General features: G+C 49.0%; 1 protein-coding gene across 1 annotated transcript in view; it reads left to right on the top strand.

Annotated features, from left to right (window-relative positions):
- Window positions 1-1,680: 1,680 nt before the first annotated feature.
- Window positions 1,681-15,079, top strand: part of slc26a11 (solute carrier family 26 member 11) — a 46,314-nt gene continuing 32,915 nt past the window's right edge. The window contains exons 1-5 of the mRNA XM_080524402.1: window positions 1,681-2,010; window positions 4,493-4,685; window positions 5,729-5,814; window positions 5,919-5,998; window positions 6,240-6,382. Of these exons, the coding sequence (XP_080380528.1) occupies window positions 1,783-2,010; window positions 4,493-4,685; window positions 5,729-5,814; window positions 5,919-5,998; window positions 6,240-6,382 (730 nt within the window). The 5' untranslated portion in view covers window positions 1,681-1,782. The remainder of the gene's footprint in view (window positions 2,011-4,492; window positions 4,686-5,728; window positions 5,815-5,918; window positions 5,999-6,239; window positions 6,383-15,079) is intronic.

A 15,079-nucleotide genomic window follows, 5' to 3' on the forward strand; every position in this document is an offset into this window, starting at 1 on the left:
GAAAGTCACATGATGGGAGGCAGGCCTTTTACTTTCCTGTGAATGAACAACTGCTGTAAAGAATGGATAGACCCTTCTACTTTAACGTCTATGTCTGAGATGCCAGGAGTCATGACCAGCTGTCAATCACAGTGTGATCCTCAGCTCAGATGGACAGGATCCTCAGGTCCCATACCAGCAGGCTCCAGAACAGCTTCTTTCACAAAGCTGTGACTCTGATAAACAATCCCCCCCACCACACACTCTTTTGAACACCCCCCCCCCCCTCCCCCCACATGGGGTACAATGACTCTCAGTATGTATCCCCCGCCCCCCGGCCACTGTGGACAATCTAATTTAGCCTTTGCACTACTGCTGGTTGCACACAGCCCTGGTCAATGTGAACACTCTTTACCCTTTACACTACTGCTGTTTACAAATACTACCTTTGCACAAACCATATTTTCACATTACACATACCTCTTTTTGATATAGCCACTATTTATACATCTGTACATACCATACTGTACATAACAACATTAACTGTATATACCTCTAACTACCGTACTAGCCATACTGTACCTATCACTATCACTATCACTATCATGTTTTATATCACTATCTGCACTTCCGGTTAGATGCTAAACTACATTTTGTTGTCTTGTACTTGTACTCTGCAATGACAATAAAGTTGAATCTAATCTAAACTAGCCTCCTCAAATCCCAGAGGCAGGAAACGCCACTGCATCTGAGTTACAGTTGAAGAACTCATATCAGTATGTTAACCCATGTTTCCTTTTGTTTTTGTGTGGAACAGATACATGGAATTGGAATACAGTATGGATGATTATTGCTTTGGATCTTGATTGGATCTCAGGTCAGTTTTGTCAGTTTAGCTTCTCTGGCTTGGACCAACACAAACAACCACAACAACCCTCCCTGGCCTGACCAACACAAACAACACAACAACCCTCCCTGGCCTGACCAACACAAACAACACAACAACCCTCCCTGGCCTGACCAACACAAACAACCACAACAACCCTCCCTGGCCTGACCAACACAAACAACCACATCAACCCTCCCTGGCCTGACCAACACAAACAACCACAACAACCCTCCCTGGCCTGACCAACACAAACAACACAACAACCCTCCCTGGCCTGACCAACACAAACAACACAACAACCCTCCCTGGCCCAACCAACACAAACAACCACAACAACCCTCCCTGGCCCGACCAACACAAACAACCACAACAACCCTCCCTGGCCTGACCAACACAAACAACCACATCAACCCTCCCTGGCCTGACCAACACAAACAACACAACAACCCTCCCTGGCCTGACCAACACAAACAACCACAACAACCCTCCCTGGCCCGACCAACACAAACAACCACAACAACCCTCCCTGGCCTGACCAACACAAACAACCACATCAACCCTCCCTGGCCTGACCAACACAAACAACACAACAACCCTCCCTGGCCTGACCAACACAAACAACACAACAACCCTCCCTGGCCTGACCAACACAAACAACCACATCAACCCTCCCTGGCCTGACCAACACAAACAACACAACAACCCTCCCTGGCCTGACCAACACAAACAACACAACAACCCTCCCTGGCCTGACCAACACAAACAACCACAACAACCCTCCCTGGCCTGACCAACATAAACAACCACAACAACCTTCCCTGGCCTGACTTCAGCTGAGATGAGAGGAAAGGTTTTGTAAAAGAAAAGGAGAGACGTGTGTGTGTGTGCACGGGTCCCTTCTAGTCTCTCCCATTATGGAGCCCCTGGTGGACCCCCCCCTGCTCGGGGGAGCCTCGGTGAGGGAGAGACTGGGCTCCTGTTGCTCCTACCGTACCCTCCGCTCCTGGCTGCCCATCCTCACCTGGCTCCCCAGGTACAGGCTCTACTGGCTCCAGATGGACCTGGTCGCCGGGTTCACTGTTGGGCTGACAACTGTACCTCAAGCGCTGGCTTACGCCGAGGTGGCCGGCCTCCCTGTACAGGTGAGTTCTGGTGGTTGTTGTGTTTAAGGGTTCGGCAATTTCAAAATGGTCTTATTCATGATATTACTTTAGACAATGAGACCAACAAAATTCACAATATACGATAGTATCGTTAACATAACGTTTACTGTTTTCTATAATAGAACTATATCATGGATATGCTCAAATCATCGACCCATCTTTAGCAGGGTTTGATATGTGAGTGAGTGGGCTGGGTGGAGTTCGGTATTTAGCGAATACTGTGCTGAGACAGATGTTTCGCATTGTGTTTTTTTCAGCACAGTTCTGGTTGTTAAATAGGGAGCCAACTCAAGTCATCATGTCTCAGTCAAGGTTACTCATTGTATTGCTAGAAATATTTTATAATAAATAGGGTTAGGGTTTAGCACATACAGTGGGGGAAATATGTATTTGATCCCCTGCCGATTTTGTAAGTTTGCCCACTGACAAAGAAATGAACAGTCTATAATTGTAATGGTAGGTTTATTAGAACAGTGACAGACAGAATGTCAACAAAAAAATCCTGAAAAACACATTGTATGAAAGTTATAAATTGATTTGCATTTGATCGAGGGAAATAAGTATTTGATCCCCTAGCAAAACAACCGATTTTGGCCCGATTTCCCCCCTTCCGACCAAGGACCGATTATCGGATGGCTCTAAAGATTATCCTCCAAGATTATCCTGTGGTGTGAGGTGTGTTAAGAGTAAATTTCTCCCAACAATCTGCTCGGAAAATGGTCGGGCCGGCAATCGTAAATATTAAACATGTTCAATATTTACGATCAAAGGTCCTCTTGTGTGTGGGCGAAACTGACAACTCGCGAGTCTGATTGTGACGTGGAATGGAATGTATCCAATTAAGAAGCGAGCTGACTGACGCGTCTTCTTTTTTTCGTTCTTCAGAACTTTATTTGCCCTGTCGCACATGGCTGCCTCGTACAGGTCAGTCAGGGTACTTACTACCCTGATCACGCGAGATTTCCCTTGTTGGCAAGCACAGAGGTCAGACGTTTCTTGTAGTTGGTCACCAGGTTTGCACACATCTCAGGAGGGATTTTCGTATTAAAGACACCTGTCCACAGAATCAATCAATCAGATTCCAACCCCTCCATCATGGACAAGATTGTAGACCTGCACAAGGCTGGAATGGGCTACAAGACCATCGGCAAGCAGCTTGGTGAGAAGGAGACAACTGTTGGTGCGATTATTTGAAAATGGAAGAAAGACAAAATAACCATTAATCGCCCTCGGTCTGGAGCTCCATGCAAGATCTGGCCTCATGGGGTATCGGTGATCATGAGAAATATGAGGGATCAACCCAGAACTACACACGAGGAGCTTTCAAGGCTGCCCACGAACATCATCTCCACTGTCAAGCATGGAGGTGGAAACATTATGCTTTGGGGCTGTTTCTCTGCTAAGGTTACACGACGACTTCACCGCATCGAGGGGACGATGGACGGGGCCATGTACTGTTTTAATTTACGGCAAGAACCTCCTTCCCTCAGCTAGGACACTGAAAATGGGCCGAATGTGTCTTCCAGCACGACAATGACCCAAAGCATACGGCCAATGCAACAAAGGAGTGGCTGAAGAAGAAGCACATTAAGGTCATGAAGGGCCTAGTCAGTCTCCGGACCTTAATCCTATAGAAAATCTGTAGAGGGAGCTGAAAGTTCGAGTTGCCAAGCGACAACCTGGAAACCTTAAGGATTTGGAGAGGATCTGCAAAGAGGACTGGACCAAAATCCCTCCTGAGATGTGCGCAAACCTGGTGACCACTTGGTTGATATTCAGTCTCTCACTGTTAAAATAAACCTACCATTAGTGGGCAAACTTACAAAATTGGCGGGGATTTCCCCCACTGTATAGTGGTTTCAGTAACCTATCAAATGTTGATGGCTAGTTCCACATACGCTATATAGTCCTTGGGCCAAACCATTTTTCATTACCATCTGGGTGGGCAAATTCTAGATTCCTATACATCCCTAGATTATGTTTTGATATGATAGACCTTTTGGTTTGGCAGCTTTAGTTTGGTTTGGCATCTTTGGTTTGGTTATCACCTCAGGAGTTTTGCCCAAAAAAGTCCCCTGCCATATCTTGCTCCCCTTCGCATGATTCGCTCGTAGGTCGGGCTGTGGGGGTTATAGAGACATGAGCCCAGAGGGTTTTTTACGCACCCGAGTCTCCTGAACACGTAGATATCGTGACCCCTAGTCGATCAGTCCTTCGTAGGCCGAGCTATGGTCACGTTTCCGCACCTAGGGGCGGGAGGGAGCCACCCGCTCAGCCTCAGCATGATTCTGTCCATGTCATATTGGTAGGTAGGCTACCATAGATAGATAGTTACAGATACTGATCAACTTGACCTCATGTTTACTGCAAAACCTTACTGCTGGTTTAGGCAGCTAGTGGTGGTGCATCTCTCCTACTTTTCCACCTTCACACCATCCACCCCCTCTCTCCCTCCACACAGTACGGCCTGTACTCTGCCTTCATGGGGGGCTTCATCTACACCCTCTTTGGGACCTCCAAGGATGTGACCCTGGGTCCCACTGCCATCATGTCCCTGCTGTGTGCCTCCTACGTGAGGCAGGACCCAGCACGAGCTGTCATCCTCAGTCTGCTCTGTGGAGCCATCCAGCTGTCCATGGCCCTCCTACGACTGGGTGAGAGGGGGATGGAGGGAAGGTGTGTGTTGTGGAGGGGGGGGGGCTGATTTGAGAAGGGGTTCCAGGCCATATTGACAGTACTGAAAGTGTGTTCAAGTTCAAGTTTTATTGTTACGTCACATTACACAAGTGTAAGAGAGGTCTGTCTGGCTGTATCACATGGCTTCAGTCGTTGTCAGGCCTGTAAGCCCCCCAGCGATGGCGAGCGTTGTGTCAGTCCCATGAACAGTCATAAGTCCTGACCCGTGAATGAACAGAACACTGGGCCTCTCTCTTTCTCCCTCTCTCTTTCCCCCTCTCTCCCTCTCCCTCTCTTCTCCCCACTGGGTCTCTCTCTTTCTCCCTCTCTTCTCTCCTCGCACCCCCCCTCCCCTCCCTTCTTCCCTCTCTCCAAAATTCTTAGGCTTTGGTTCCTGACATTGCAGCACAAGACAATAAAGCAATAGGCAAGATAAGTCAAGATAAATAAAGTGACAATAGTACAAGACATACGTGAAATAATAACAATGACAATAAGACAGGATACAATTAGCAGTACAAATAGTAAAATAAAAAGAGGTGTAAGAGTAGTAGTAAGTAATATTGAGTAAAGTGACTGTGTGCTTAAGGTTAGGTAGTCTGTATACATGGGGTGTGCTTGGGGATAATAGTCAATTGTCTACATTAGGCTTGTTTATGAGCCTGATCGCCTGGGGGAAGTATCTGTTGGTTAGCCTCTGAGTTTGAGGTTGAGCCTGAGGCTCCGGAAGAGACTTGTTTGATAAGCTAGGTTCATCAGGTGTCCCCAAAATTGTGGGGAATGAGGTTACAATTGTCTGCCAGCCTGAGCTTTGCAGTGACATTGAGCCCATAATTCTCCTTTAGACAGCTCTCAGATTATTGATACTCCATTAAACTCCATTCAATCTAAATGTAAAGAAGTCAACAGGAGCTGACCTACTGGACCCTCTGGTTCTACTGGACATCTCTGGTTCTCATATGTATGGTGATGATTCTAGATCACAGGTCTGGTTCTCATAGGTCTGGTGATGATTTTACAGGGTTTCTTTTGGACTTCATCTCCTATCCTGTTATCAAGGGCTTCACCTGTGCTGCAGCGGTAACCATAAGTGTTGGCCAGCTTAAGGTGAGGGTGATACACACACACACACACACACACACACACACACACACACACACACACACACACACACAGGTATACAGCTACTACTGTGCTGTTTCTTGCTCTAGAATATTCTGGGGCTGAAGGGTGTTCCTCAGGGGTTTTTCATGGAGGTCTACGACACCTTCTACAAGATCCCAGAGGCCAGGTACAGTAAGCTGCTGTGAAATGATTTGTGTTTAGGTGTGGGTGATGGGGAGGGATCTCATAAAGCGTGTGTGTGTGTGTGTGTGCGTGTGCGTGTGCGTGCGCATGCGCATGCGTGTTGTGTGTGTGTGTGTGTGCGTGTTGTGTGTGTGTTGTGTGTGTGTTGTGTGTGTTGTGTGTGTGTGTATGTGTGTGTGTGTGTGTGTGTGCGTGTGTGTTTGTGTGTGCGTTCCCTCCCCCAGGATAGGAGACGTGGTGCTGGGACTGCTCTGCATGGCTCTGCTAGTGATGTTGATGTGGATGAAGACCACCCTGGGCCCCCCCTCAGGAGACTCCCCCACCTGTGTCAGGGTTGCTAGGAGACTGGTGTGGGGAGTCGCCACAGGTCAGTACCAGAAAAGATCATTAATCAGTGACCAGGTTGGTTCCCGGTTCATTCCGGCCGCGGACATGTCCTGCATGTCATCCCTTCTCTCTCTCTCACCCATCCTTCCTGTCAAAAACCTTTACTGTTTCTATCAATAATAATTAAAAAATATGCGTGGGACTGCCCCACTCAAAAAAAAATCTTAAATACAATTAAATAAATGTGTTCTATTATATACAGTGGGATGCAAACATGTGGGCACCCCTGTTTAACTGTCTATTATAATTAATCTCCAAGTGATTGAAAGCAAACCTGAACACTAAATGCTACAAAGTTAAACATGACACCTTTCTGCAATTTCTTTTAAATGAAAAAGGAAAAGGGCCATGTGCAAAAGTTTGGGAACCCTTTTGGATTATTCTTTGTTTGAAGATGATTACTAAGGCCCAGACCATGGTGATTTACTCGGCTTCAATGAGTCAGATGAATATAATTCCAGGGTTGAACTATATATATTGAAGTAACTCTGTGCCTTCTAAAGTATCCGACAGCGGTGGCTGTTATGTCTGGTGTTAAAAACCATGGGTTCCTCTAAACCAGGGGTCGGCAATTAGGTTTGGCCTCGGGCCAATTATTTTTTGAGCCACTAGATGGCGGGCCCGAACATAATCAAAGGCTAATTTAAGTAATTGATTGTTTAAAAATGTGACACGTTCTAATGCTTTGACTTTTCTTTCGACTGTACACATCGCTAGTCAACTAACACAGCTTGTTTTGTGAACCTGCTAACAATGTAAAGTAGTGTTCTAGTTAACTAGGTAGCTGTCCAATCCATTATGTTGCAGTATTTTGGCTTGACTAGCGAGTTTGTGTTCTGATTCTCAACAACGTTGAAACGTAGTTTCACACTTTTCCATATTTTTAAATAATAAATGTGTGGACTGACGGTGTAGCGTAGCCTAACTTATTCTAATAATTAGGTAACATAGTTTCATTCTGATAATTATTCCCCCCTCCTCCCAGACAAGGTCACATTATTATTATTGGATTGGTTGTTTGCGTGCCGGGTGAAGTTAGCCAAACATTTAACCTGCTAGCAAGAGAAACATAATGTCACTCTCCAAAGGTCTAAAGAGGAAAGTTGACGGTGGAAACAGGGCATTTAAAGAGGAATGGACAGTGAACTATACGTTCATCCTACCTGGTTTCATCAATGCAAAGCCGTTGTGAGAGACATTTTCCGTGCTCACAATGTTCCCTTTCTATACATGCGAGTCGTCCTTTTCGTCAATGAATGCGATAAAGACGCACGAGAGGAATCGATGGATGCATAAAAACCTTGAGAACTGCCTGTGGATTAAAGTGACGTCAATATCACCAGATATCAAGCAAATACTGACCGATGGGAGATGCTTTTTGTTTGCGCCGATTTTGTTTTCAATGTTTTTCAGAAAATTAAACAGAATTTGCGTTGTTACTGTTCATATGTGTGTTGCAGTCACATATACGTAAACATTACGTTTGAATGGCTTACTGAGCTCGTGTTATTTTGTTCAAACCACACACGGTATGTCGGCTATTTCAGCACCGTGACGCGTTGTCCACCTGCTTATGATTCACTCTGAGGGGTTCAGCGTCAGTGCGCTTCGGTGCACCTTGCTGCCTGATTGTCTGTCCCTGTGTCATTCACTCTCAACATGGATAAAAGTACAATAAGCATTATTCAGGTGGAGTTCGATTCTCTATTTGGACATTATAGGCGCTATATGTGGGACTGTCGGTCCGATATTATTATTTATAAAAAAAATAAAAAATAAAGTGGATTCTCAAAATAATCTGCTGGGCCAAATATTATTGGTGACGGGCCAGCAATGGCCCACGGGCCGCCTATTGCCGACCCCTGCTCTAAACAGTTGTCTAAGGATGTCAGAATCAAGATAGTTCACTTCTACCAACAAGAAGGCTACAAAAAACTCTTGCAACGTTTCAAACTACCTATTTCCACTGTCAGAAACATCATCAGAAAATGGAAAATAAATTGAAGTCAAGGCAAAATCGGGAAGACCAAGAAAAATTCCAGATAGAATTTCCCACGACCTCAACATAAAATTAAGCGTCTGAAGTATGCAAAAGAAAACTGTAAGAGTCTCTGGGCACAGAGGGAGGTCGACACAGAGGAACAGCTGTAAATATGTTTTTATTTGGCTACAGCGCGGCTCAGCAACGTCACTGACGTTCTGAGCTAGTCGTTCAAAATAATAAAGAATAAAGAATAAGTCCAGCGTGCGGCCGTCACTGCCGTCACGCCCGCTGCGTCCCCTTTCGGGACTCGGTCCACTGCCCGACTCTCCGCGACACGCCCCCTTCTCGGGACCCGTTCGCTCCTCTGCAGAGCTCTCTCGCTCTCTCCGCTGCTTCCCCTTTCGGGACTTGTTCAGCCGCCTGGCTCTCGGCACCACACCCCCTTTCGGGATCTCGTTGGTCCTCGCCACAGCTCTCTCTCTCTCTCTCGGTCTCACAGGCTCTCCCTGTGTCATTCGCTCTCTCGCTCGGTTTTCACCGCCTCCTTCACTCTCCCGGGGGAACAAACACAAACAGGTTAAATAGACCAGTAGGATAACGAGTCTGATCACTGACACCTGTCCGCAATCAGCTCGTCATCCCCCCCCAATGACAGTCTGGCTCACTCTGCAGGCCAGAACGCGCCATGCTCCCCACACACCCCCACCGCCAGTTCGAGGCCGGGGACACAACCGGCCGATAGCCTACTCCGCCCCCCCTGCACGGGAGAGGAAGTCGGCCACGACCATCTGCGCCCCCGGCCTATGAACCACCGTGAAGTTGAAGGGTTGCAACGCGAGGTACCACCGGGTGAGCCTCGCGTTGGTATCCTTCATGCGGTGGAGCCACTGTAGGGGAGCATGGTCGGATTAGAGGGTGAACGAGCGCCCCAGCAGGTAGTACCGGAGGGCGCCGACCGCCCACCGAATGGCCAGACACTCCTTCTCCACCGTGCTGTACCTGCCCTCCCGCTCCGACAGCTTTCGGCTCAGGTACAGCACCGGACGGTCGGCTCCCTCCACCTGCTGGGTCAGCACCGCCCCCAGCCCTCTATCCGACGTGTCTGTCTGCAGAGAAAAAGGAATGTTAAAGTTAGGAGCATACAAAACTGTCTCCCCACAGAGGGCGTTCTTAATCCCATTGAATGCTACTTGGCACAGCTCACTCCATTGGACCGGACCTGGGGCCCCCTTCCGGTTGAGGTCGGTAAGGGGGCTGGCCAGCTCCGAAAACCCCGGCACAAACTGCTGGTAGTAGCTGGCCAGTCCCAGGAACCGCCTCACGTCCTTCCGGGTCCTGGGCCGCGGGGCAGTGGCGATCGCAGTGGTTTTATCCACCTGCGGTCGCACCTCCCCACCGCCCAGGATGTACCCCAGATACCGGATCTCCCCCCGCCCGATCACGCACTTCGCCGGGTTAGCCGTCAGCCCCGCCTGCCTCAGCGACTGTAGTACCGCAGCCACCCTCTGCATATGCTGTGGCCAGGTGTCCGCATAGATGACAATGTCATCTAAGTACGCCGCAGCATACGCAGAGTGCGGCCGCAGAATACGGTCCATCAGCCGCTGAAACGTGGCCGGGGCCCCAAACAACCCGAACGGAAGCGCGGTGAACTGGAATAAACCCCGCGGGGTAGAGAATGCTGTTTTTTCCCGGGATACCGGCGATAATGGTATCTGCCAGTATCCCTTCGTTTAATCCAATGTCGTGTAATATTTAGCCGTGCCAAGCCGGTCCAGGAGCTCGTCGATCCGGGGCATAGGGTAGGCATCGAACTTTGACAGAGAGTTCACCCGTCTATAGTCAACACAGAAACGTACAGACCCATCGCGCTTTGCCACCAGCACGATGGGGCTGCACCAGTCGCTGTGCGACTCCTCGACCACGCCCAGTTTTAGCATAGAGTCTAATTCCCAGCTCACCACATCTCGTTTGTGAGCCGGCAGCCTGTATGGCCGCGTACGTACCGTAACACCCGGTTGCGTAACTATATGATGCTCTATGAGGCGAGTACGACCGGGTATAGGGGAGAACACATCCGCGAACCTATGTTGCAATTGATCAACGTCCGCCCGCTGGTTCGCCGAGAGATGGTCGCCTAAGCAGGCCGGGGCGCTAGTACTCGTTTTTGGGACCTCCGGCCCGAACTCATCTTTCTCGGGAAGTAGCGTCACCAGGGAAACAGGGACCACGTCGTTCCATTTTTTTGGGAGATTAATGTGGTATATTTGTGTGCTATCCCCTCTATCCGACCGCACTACCTCGTAGTCTACATCCCCAATTCGCCGTGTGACCGCGAACGACCCTGGCTACTTTAGAACTAGACGTGGGCAACAGTACGAGGACTTTGTCTCTTGGTGCGAAATTGCGTAGGCAAGTCTCTCTGTCGTACAGCCGTTTTTGACGCTCCTGGGCCTCGAGCAAATGCTCCCGTGACGTAACCCACAGTGAGTGGAGCTTTGCTCGTAGGTCCAGAACGTATTGAATTTCATTTTTACTGTCACTAGACCCTTCCTCCCAGCTTTCTTTAATCAGGTCTATGACGGCCCGTGGCTTGCGCCCGCACAGGAGCTCAAAGGGGGAAAACCCTGTGGAAGCCTGGGGTACTTCCCGCACTGCGAACAACAGAGGGTCCAACCACTTATGCCAATTACGACTATCTTCGTGTATGAACTTACGGATCATTGACTTAAGCGTCCGATTGAACCGCTCACACAGCCCGTCGGTGGCCGGGTGATACACGCTCGTTCGGACCGCCTTAATGTCTAACAACCCGTAGAGTTCCCTAAGTGTTCGTGACATAAAGTTAGTGCCTTGGTCGGTGAGGATCTCTTTCGGGATCCCCACCCGGGAGATGACCTGGAATAACGCCTGTGCTACACTCTTTGCAGAGATAGTACGAAGCGGTATTGCCTCGGGGTATCGAGTCGCGTAGTCTATGAGGACTAACACAAACCGATAGCCCTGTGAGCAACGTTCAAATGGCCCGATTATATCCATCTCAATCCGATCGAATGGTGCCTCTACCAGGGGGAGGGGGCACAACGGCGCCCTGAGCACCGCCGGGGGATTGACTAATTGACACTCGCGGCAGGATGCGCACCACCGCCGCACCTCTGCCCGAATCACCGGCCAATAGAATCGAGCCATTATCCGGTTGAGTGTTTTGTCGGATCCTAAGTGGCCTGCCATAGGGTTATGATTCGCCGCCTGGAATATAGCTTCCCGGCGGCTCCTAGGTACCAACAACTGGGTCACTTCCTCGTCCCTGCGAGTGTCACGACTCTATACAGTCTGTCCCTAATCACTACAAAATACGGGTGGGCGCGCACAGTGTCTGGCCGTACCAGCACACCATCAATATTAATCACCTGGTCATAGGTGGAGCGTAGAGTGACGTCGCGAGACGGCTCGAGGGGGAAGTCGGCCACTGGAGGGAACGCAGGCGGCGGATCCGCGGGTGCTGGACCCACCGCCTCCTCCGGCTCCTTGGCAGCGTCGGACGCCCTCGCATCAGCGCAGAGCACTGCGCACGCCTCACATTTCCCTGTCGGTCGTGCACGCACCCCCGTAGTTTCCCCTAATACCTGCGGAAACCCAGCCCAATCTAAACCCAAAATTAGAGGGTGCGCAAGGCGCGAGCTAACCGCCGCCCGAACACTATGCTTTTTCCCCCATACCGAATTTCGATGGTGACTACCGGATACTCATGACTATCCCCATGCACACACATCACCAAAACCCGCGATGCCTCTAACAATGCCCCGGGTCGAACCAGGCGCTGGTGGATCATGGTCTGTTCGCAACCAGAATCCAACAGCGCCTGGTGCGTCTCGCGCTGTACCCTTACTGGGATGCGAAACGCCTGTCCTGGACACGGGGGAGGGGTCGGACTGCCAACGACACGGACTACCTGACCCACCTTCATCCCAGGGCGTGGCCAGGCTGTCCGCATCGCCAGCATCCCTCCTCTACCGTCCGTGGGGCCGTCTGTGGGGTGGAGGTTAGCCCCCCGTGTGCATTCCTCCCCCCGGTGTCCCGCCCCGTCCTCGGGGCAGGCGTTGGTGGCTCCCGCCATGGCTCCACCCCAGGCCGTACCCCAGGCCGCGCCCCGCCGGCCCGTCACTGACGTTCTGAGCTAGTCGTTCAAAATAATAAAGAATATAGAATAAGTCCAGCGTCACTGCCGTCACGCCCGCTGCGTCCCCTTTCGGGACTCGGTCCGCTGCCCGACTCTCCGCGTCACGCCCCCTTCTCGGGACCCGTTCGCTCCTCGGCAGAGCTCTCTCGCTCTCTCCGCTGCTTCCCCTTTCGGGACTTGTTCAGCCACCTGGCTCTCGGCACCACACCCCCTTTCGGGATCTCGTTGGTCCTCGCCACAGCTCTCTCTCTCTCTCTCGGTCTCACAGGCTCTCCCTGTGTCGTCCGCTCTCTCGCTCGGTTTTCACCGCCTCCTTTACTCTCCCGGGGGAACAAACACACACAGGTTAAATAGACCAGTAGGATAACGAGTCTGATCACTGACACCTGTCCGCAATCAGCTCGTCATCCCCCCCTAACGACAGTCTGGCTCCCTCTGCAGGCCAGAACGCGCCATGCTCCCCACAAAAACATTGAGAAACCTGAAGCCTATTGGAACAATGTGCGTTGGACTGACGAAACCAAAATGGAACTTTTTGGCCCAAACCAAAGAAGGTATGTTTGGAGAAAAAAGGGTGAAGCATTTGTAGAGAAGAACACCTTGCCAACTGTTAAGCATGGAGGTGGATCCATTATGCTTTGGGGTTGTGTAACAGCTGGGGGCACAGGCAATATTGTGCAGGTGGAAGGAAGAATGGATTCCACCAAATATCAAGACATTCTAGAGGCTAATGTTCGAAGGTCAGTCCAGAAATTGAAGTTTAAGGTTAGGTATTCCAGCAAGACAATGACCTGAAGCATACCTCAAAATCAACCATGAAGTACCTCCAGGAAAGACGGATGAAGGTTTTGGAATGGCCATCACAGTCCCCAGACATGAGTATTATTGAAAATCTGTGGAGAGATCTCAAACATGCCGTGCATGATATTCTTCAGGCTGAAGAATATTTCTGAGCTAGAGGTGTTCTTGCCAGAAAGAATAATAAATTCCAAAAACAAGAATTGAAAGACTCTTAGCTGGCTACATACAGGAAGTGTTTGCAAGCTGTTATAGTTGGAGGAGGAGTTACAAAGTACTAGCTGACAGGGTTTCCAAACGTTTGCACAAGGCCTTTTTCCTTGTTTTCTTATTTTGAAACAAAAAAGTAAAAGATGTGATTAAAATGTGATGAAATGTGTCATGTTTAAATTTGTACCATTTATCGGTTGTAATTTGTAAAAGGCATTTTGACTAGGGGTGCCCAAATGTTTGGAGCACACTGTATGTGTCTAGTCTCTAAATTACCTTATTGTTTTTCAAGTTTTGACTTGGACCAACAATTGAGAAACTTGAACTTGAACCAAAAGCTAGTTAATCCAAAACAAAATGTATAAGAAACTGTACCCATATATGTTACACTAGTTTAATTTACACATTTGGGCCCAATCCCGATTCCCTTTTCTACCCCTATGGCTCGTTTTCGAGTGTGGCTCGTTTTCGAGTGTGACTCGATTTCGAGCCAAGGCCTTCGAACAGGGCCACAAGCCGTCGGGGTTGAAATCTACCCCTATGAAATGGGACAACCCTTCAAAACTGATACGTCATCAGTATTATCTAGAAAACCATTGACGCTCGCGACTCATTCACAACTTCACTTTTACGCTATCAATCGATCAAACAAGTCATCAAATAAAAAAGAACAATGCTTCATTATCAGACCATGACAGAATAACGGCGCTCTAACCTGTATGAAACCTACCCTGCCAGTCTGCACTGATTTAGGACAACAGTGCAACAACTTCGCGGCTGAACTTTAGTTACATTTACGGCGTCATATACCATCAATGGGAAACATGGAAAAATGCATGACTTACAGATTTAATTTTATGACGTTCCGAAATCAGAAGTGACAGGAACGCTGGAGAAACAGCCGCTGTCCACTGCATTAATTAACTATGTCCTTGATGAGTCTCCTGCTCACTGCCCTCCATCAAAAATGGCACATCCATCGATAATATTACATAATAACAACTGCTCGGATTAGATTGCGAGTTGTTTTGGTATAATAAGTGCCGCAATACAGATAGCGTCATATACCACCGAGGGGGGGGGGGGATTCGTGCCTATCATGCACATATCAGCCTGTGGATAGATAACTTTAGATAGATAACTTTACATTAAATATGTAAAGTATGTTGTTTTTCAACCATCATCCGCTGTCAAACACCACAATTTATTTCGAAATAAACATGATTGTACATCTCTGTAAACGCGCACCGATGTATTTCTATGGGGAAGGCTGTGCTTGACGATTCCATTGGACTGACGCCGGGCAGAGGATCAGGGACTGTCACCCTGTGACAAACACGCAGATATGAGTGCTCCGGTGTCTTGCTTTGACAGTCTAATGGAAGTGATCAGGTAGGCTACCAGTCCTCTACTGTTAAACCCGAGCGCGCTGGACTGTGGAACTTTCTATGTTAAGCATAGGCACACGCATAGGCACCTCGGCATAACAGCGATTTTTTGGTTAT

Source organism: Nansenia antarctica (genome assembly GCF_963989245.1).
Source record: "Nansenia antarctica genome assembly, chromosome: 2".
NCBI classification, from domain to species: Eukaryota; Metazoa; Chordata; class Actinopteri; order Argentiniformes; family Microstomatidae; genus Nansenia; species Nansenia antarctica.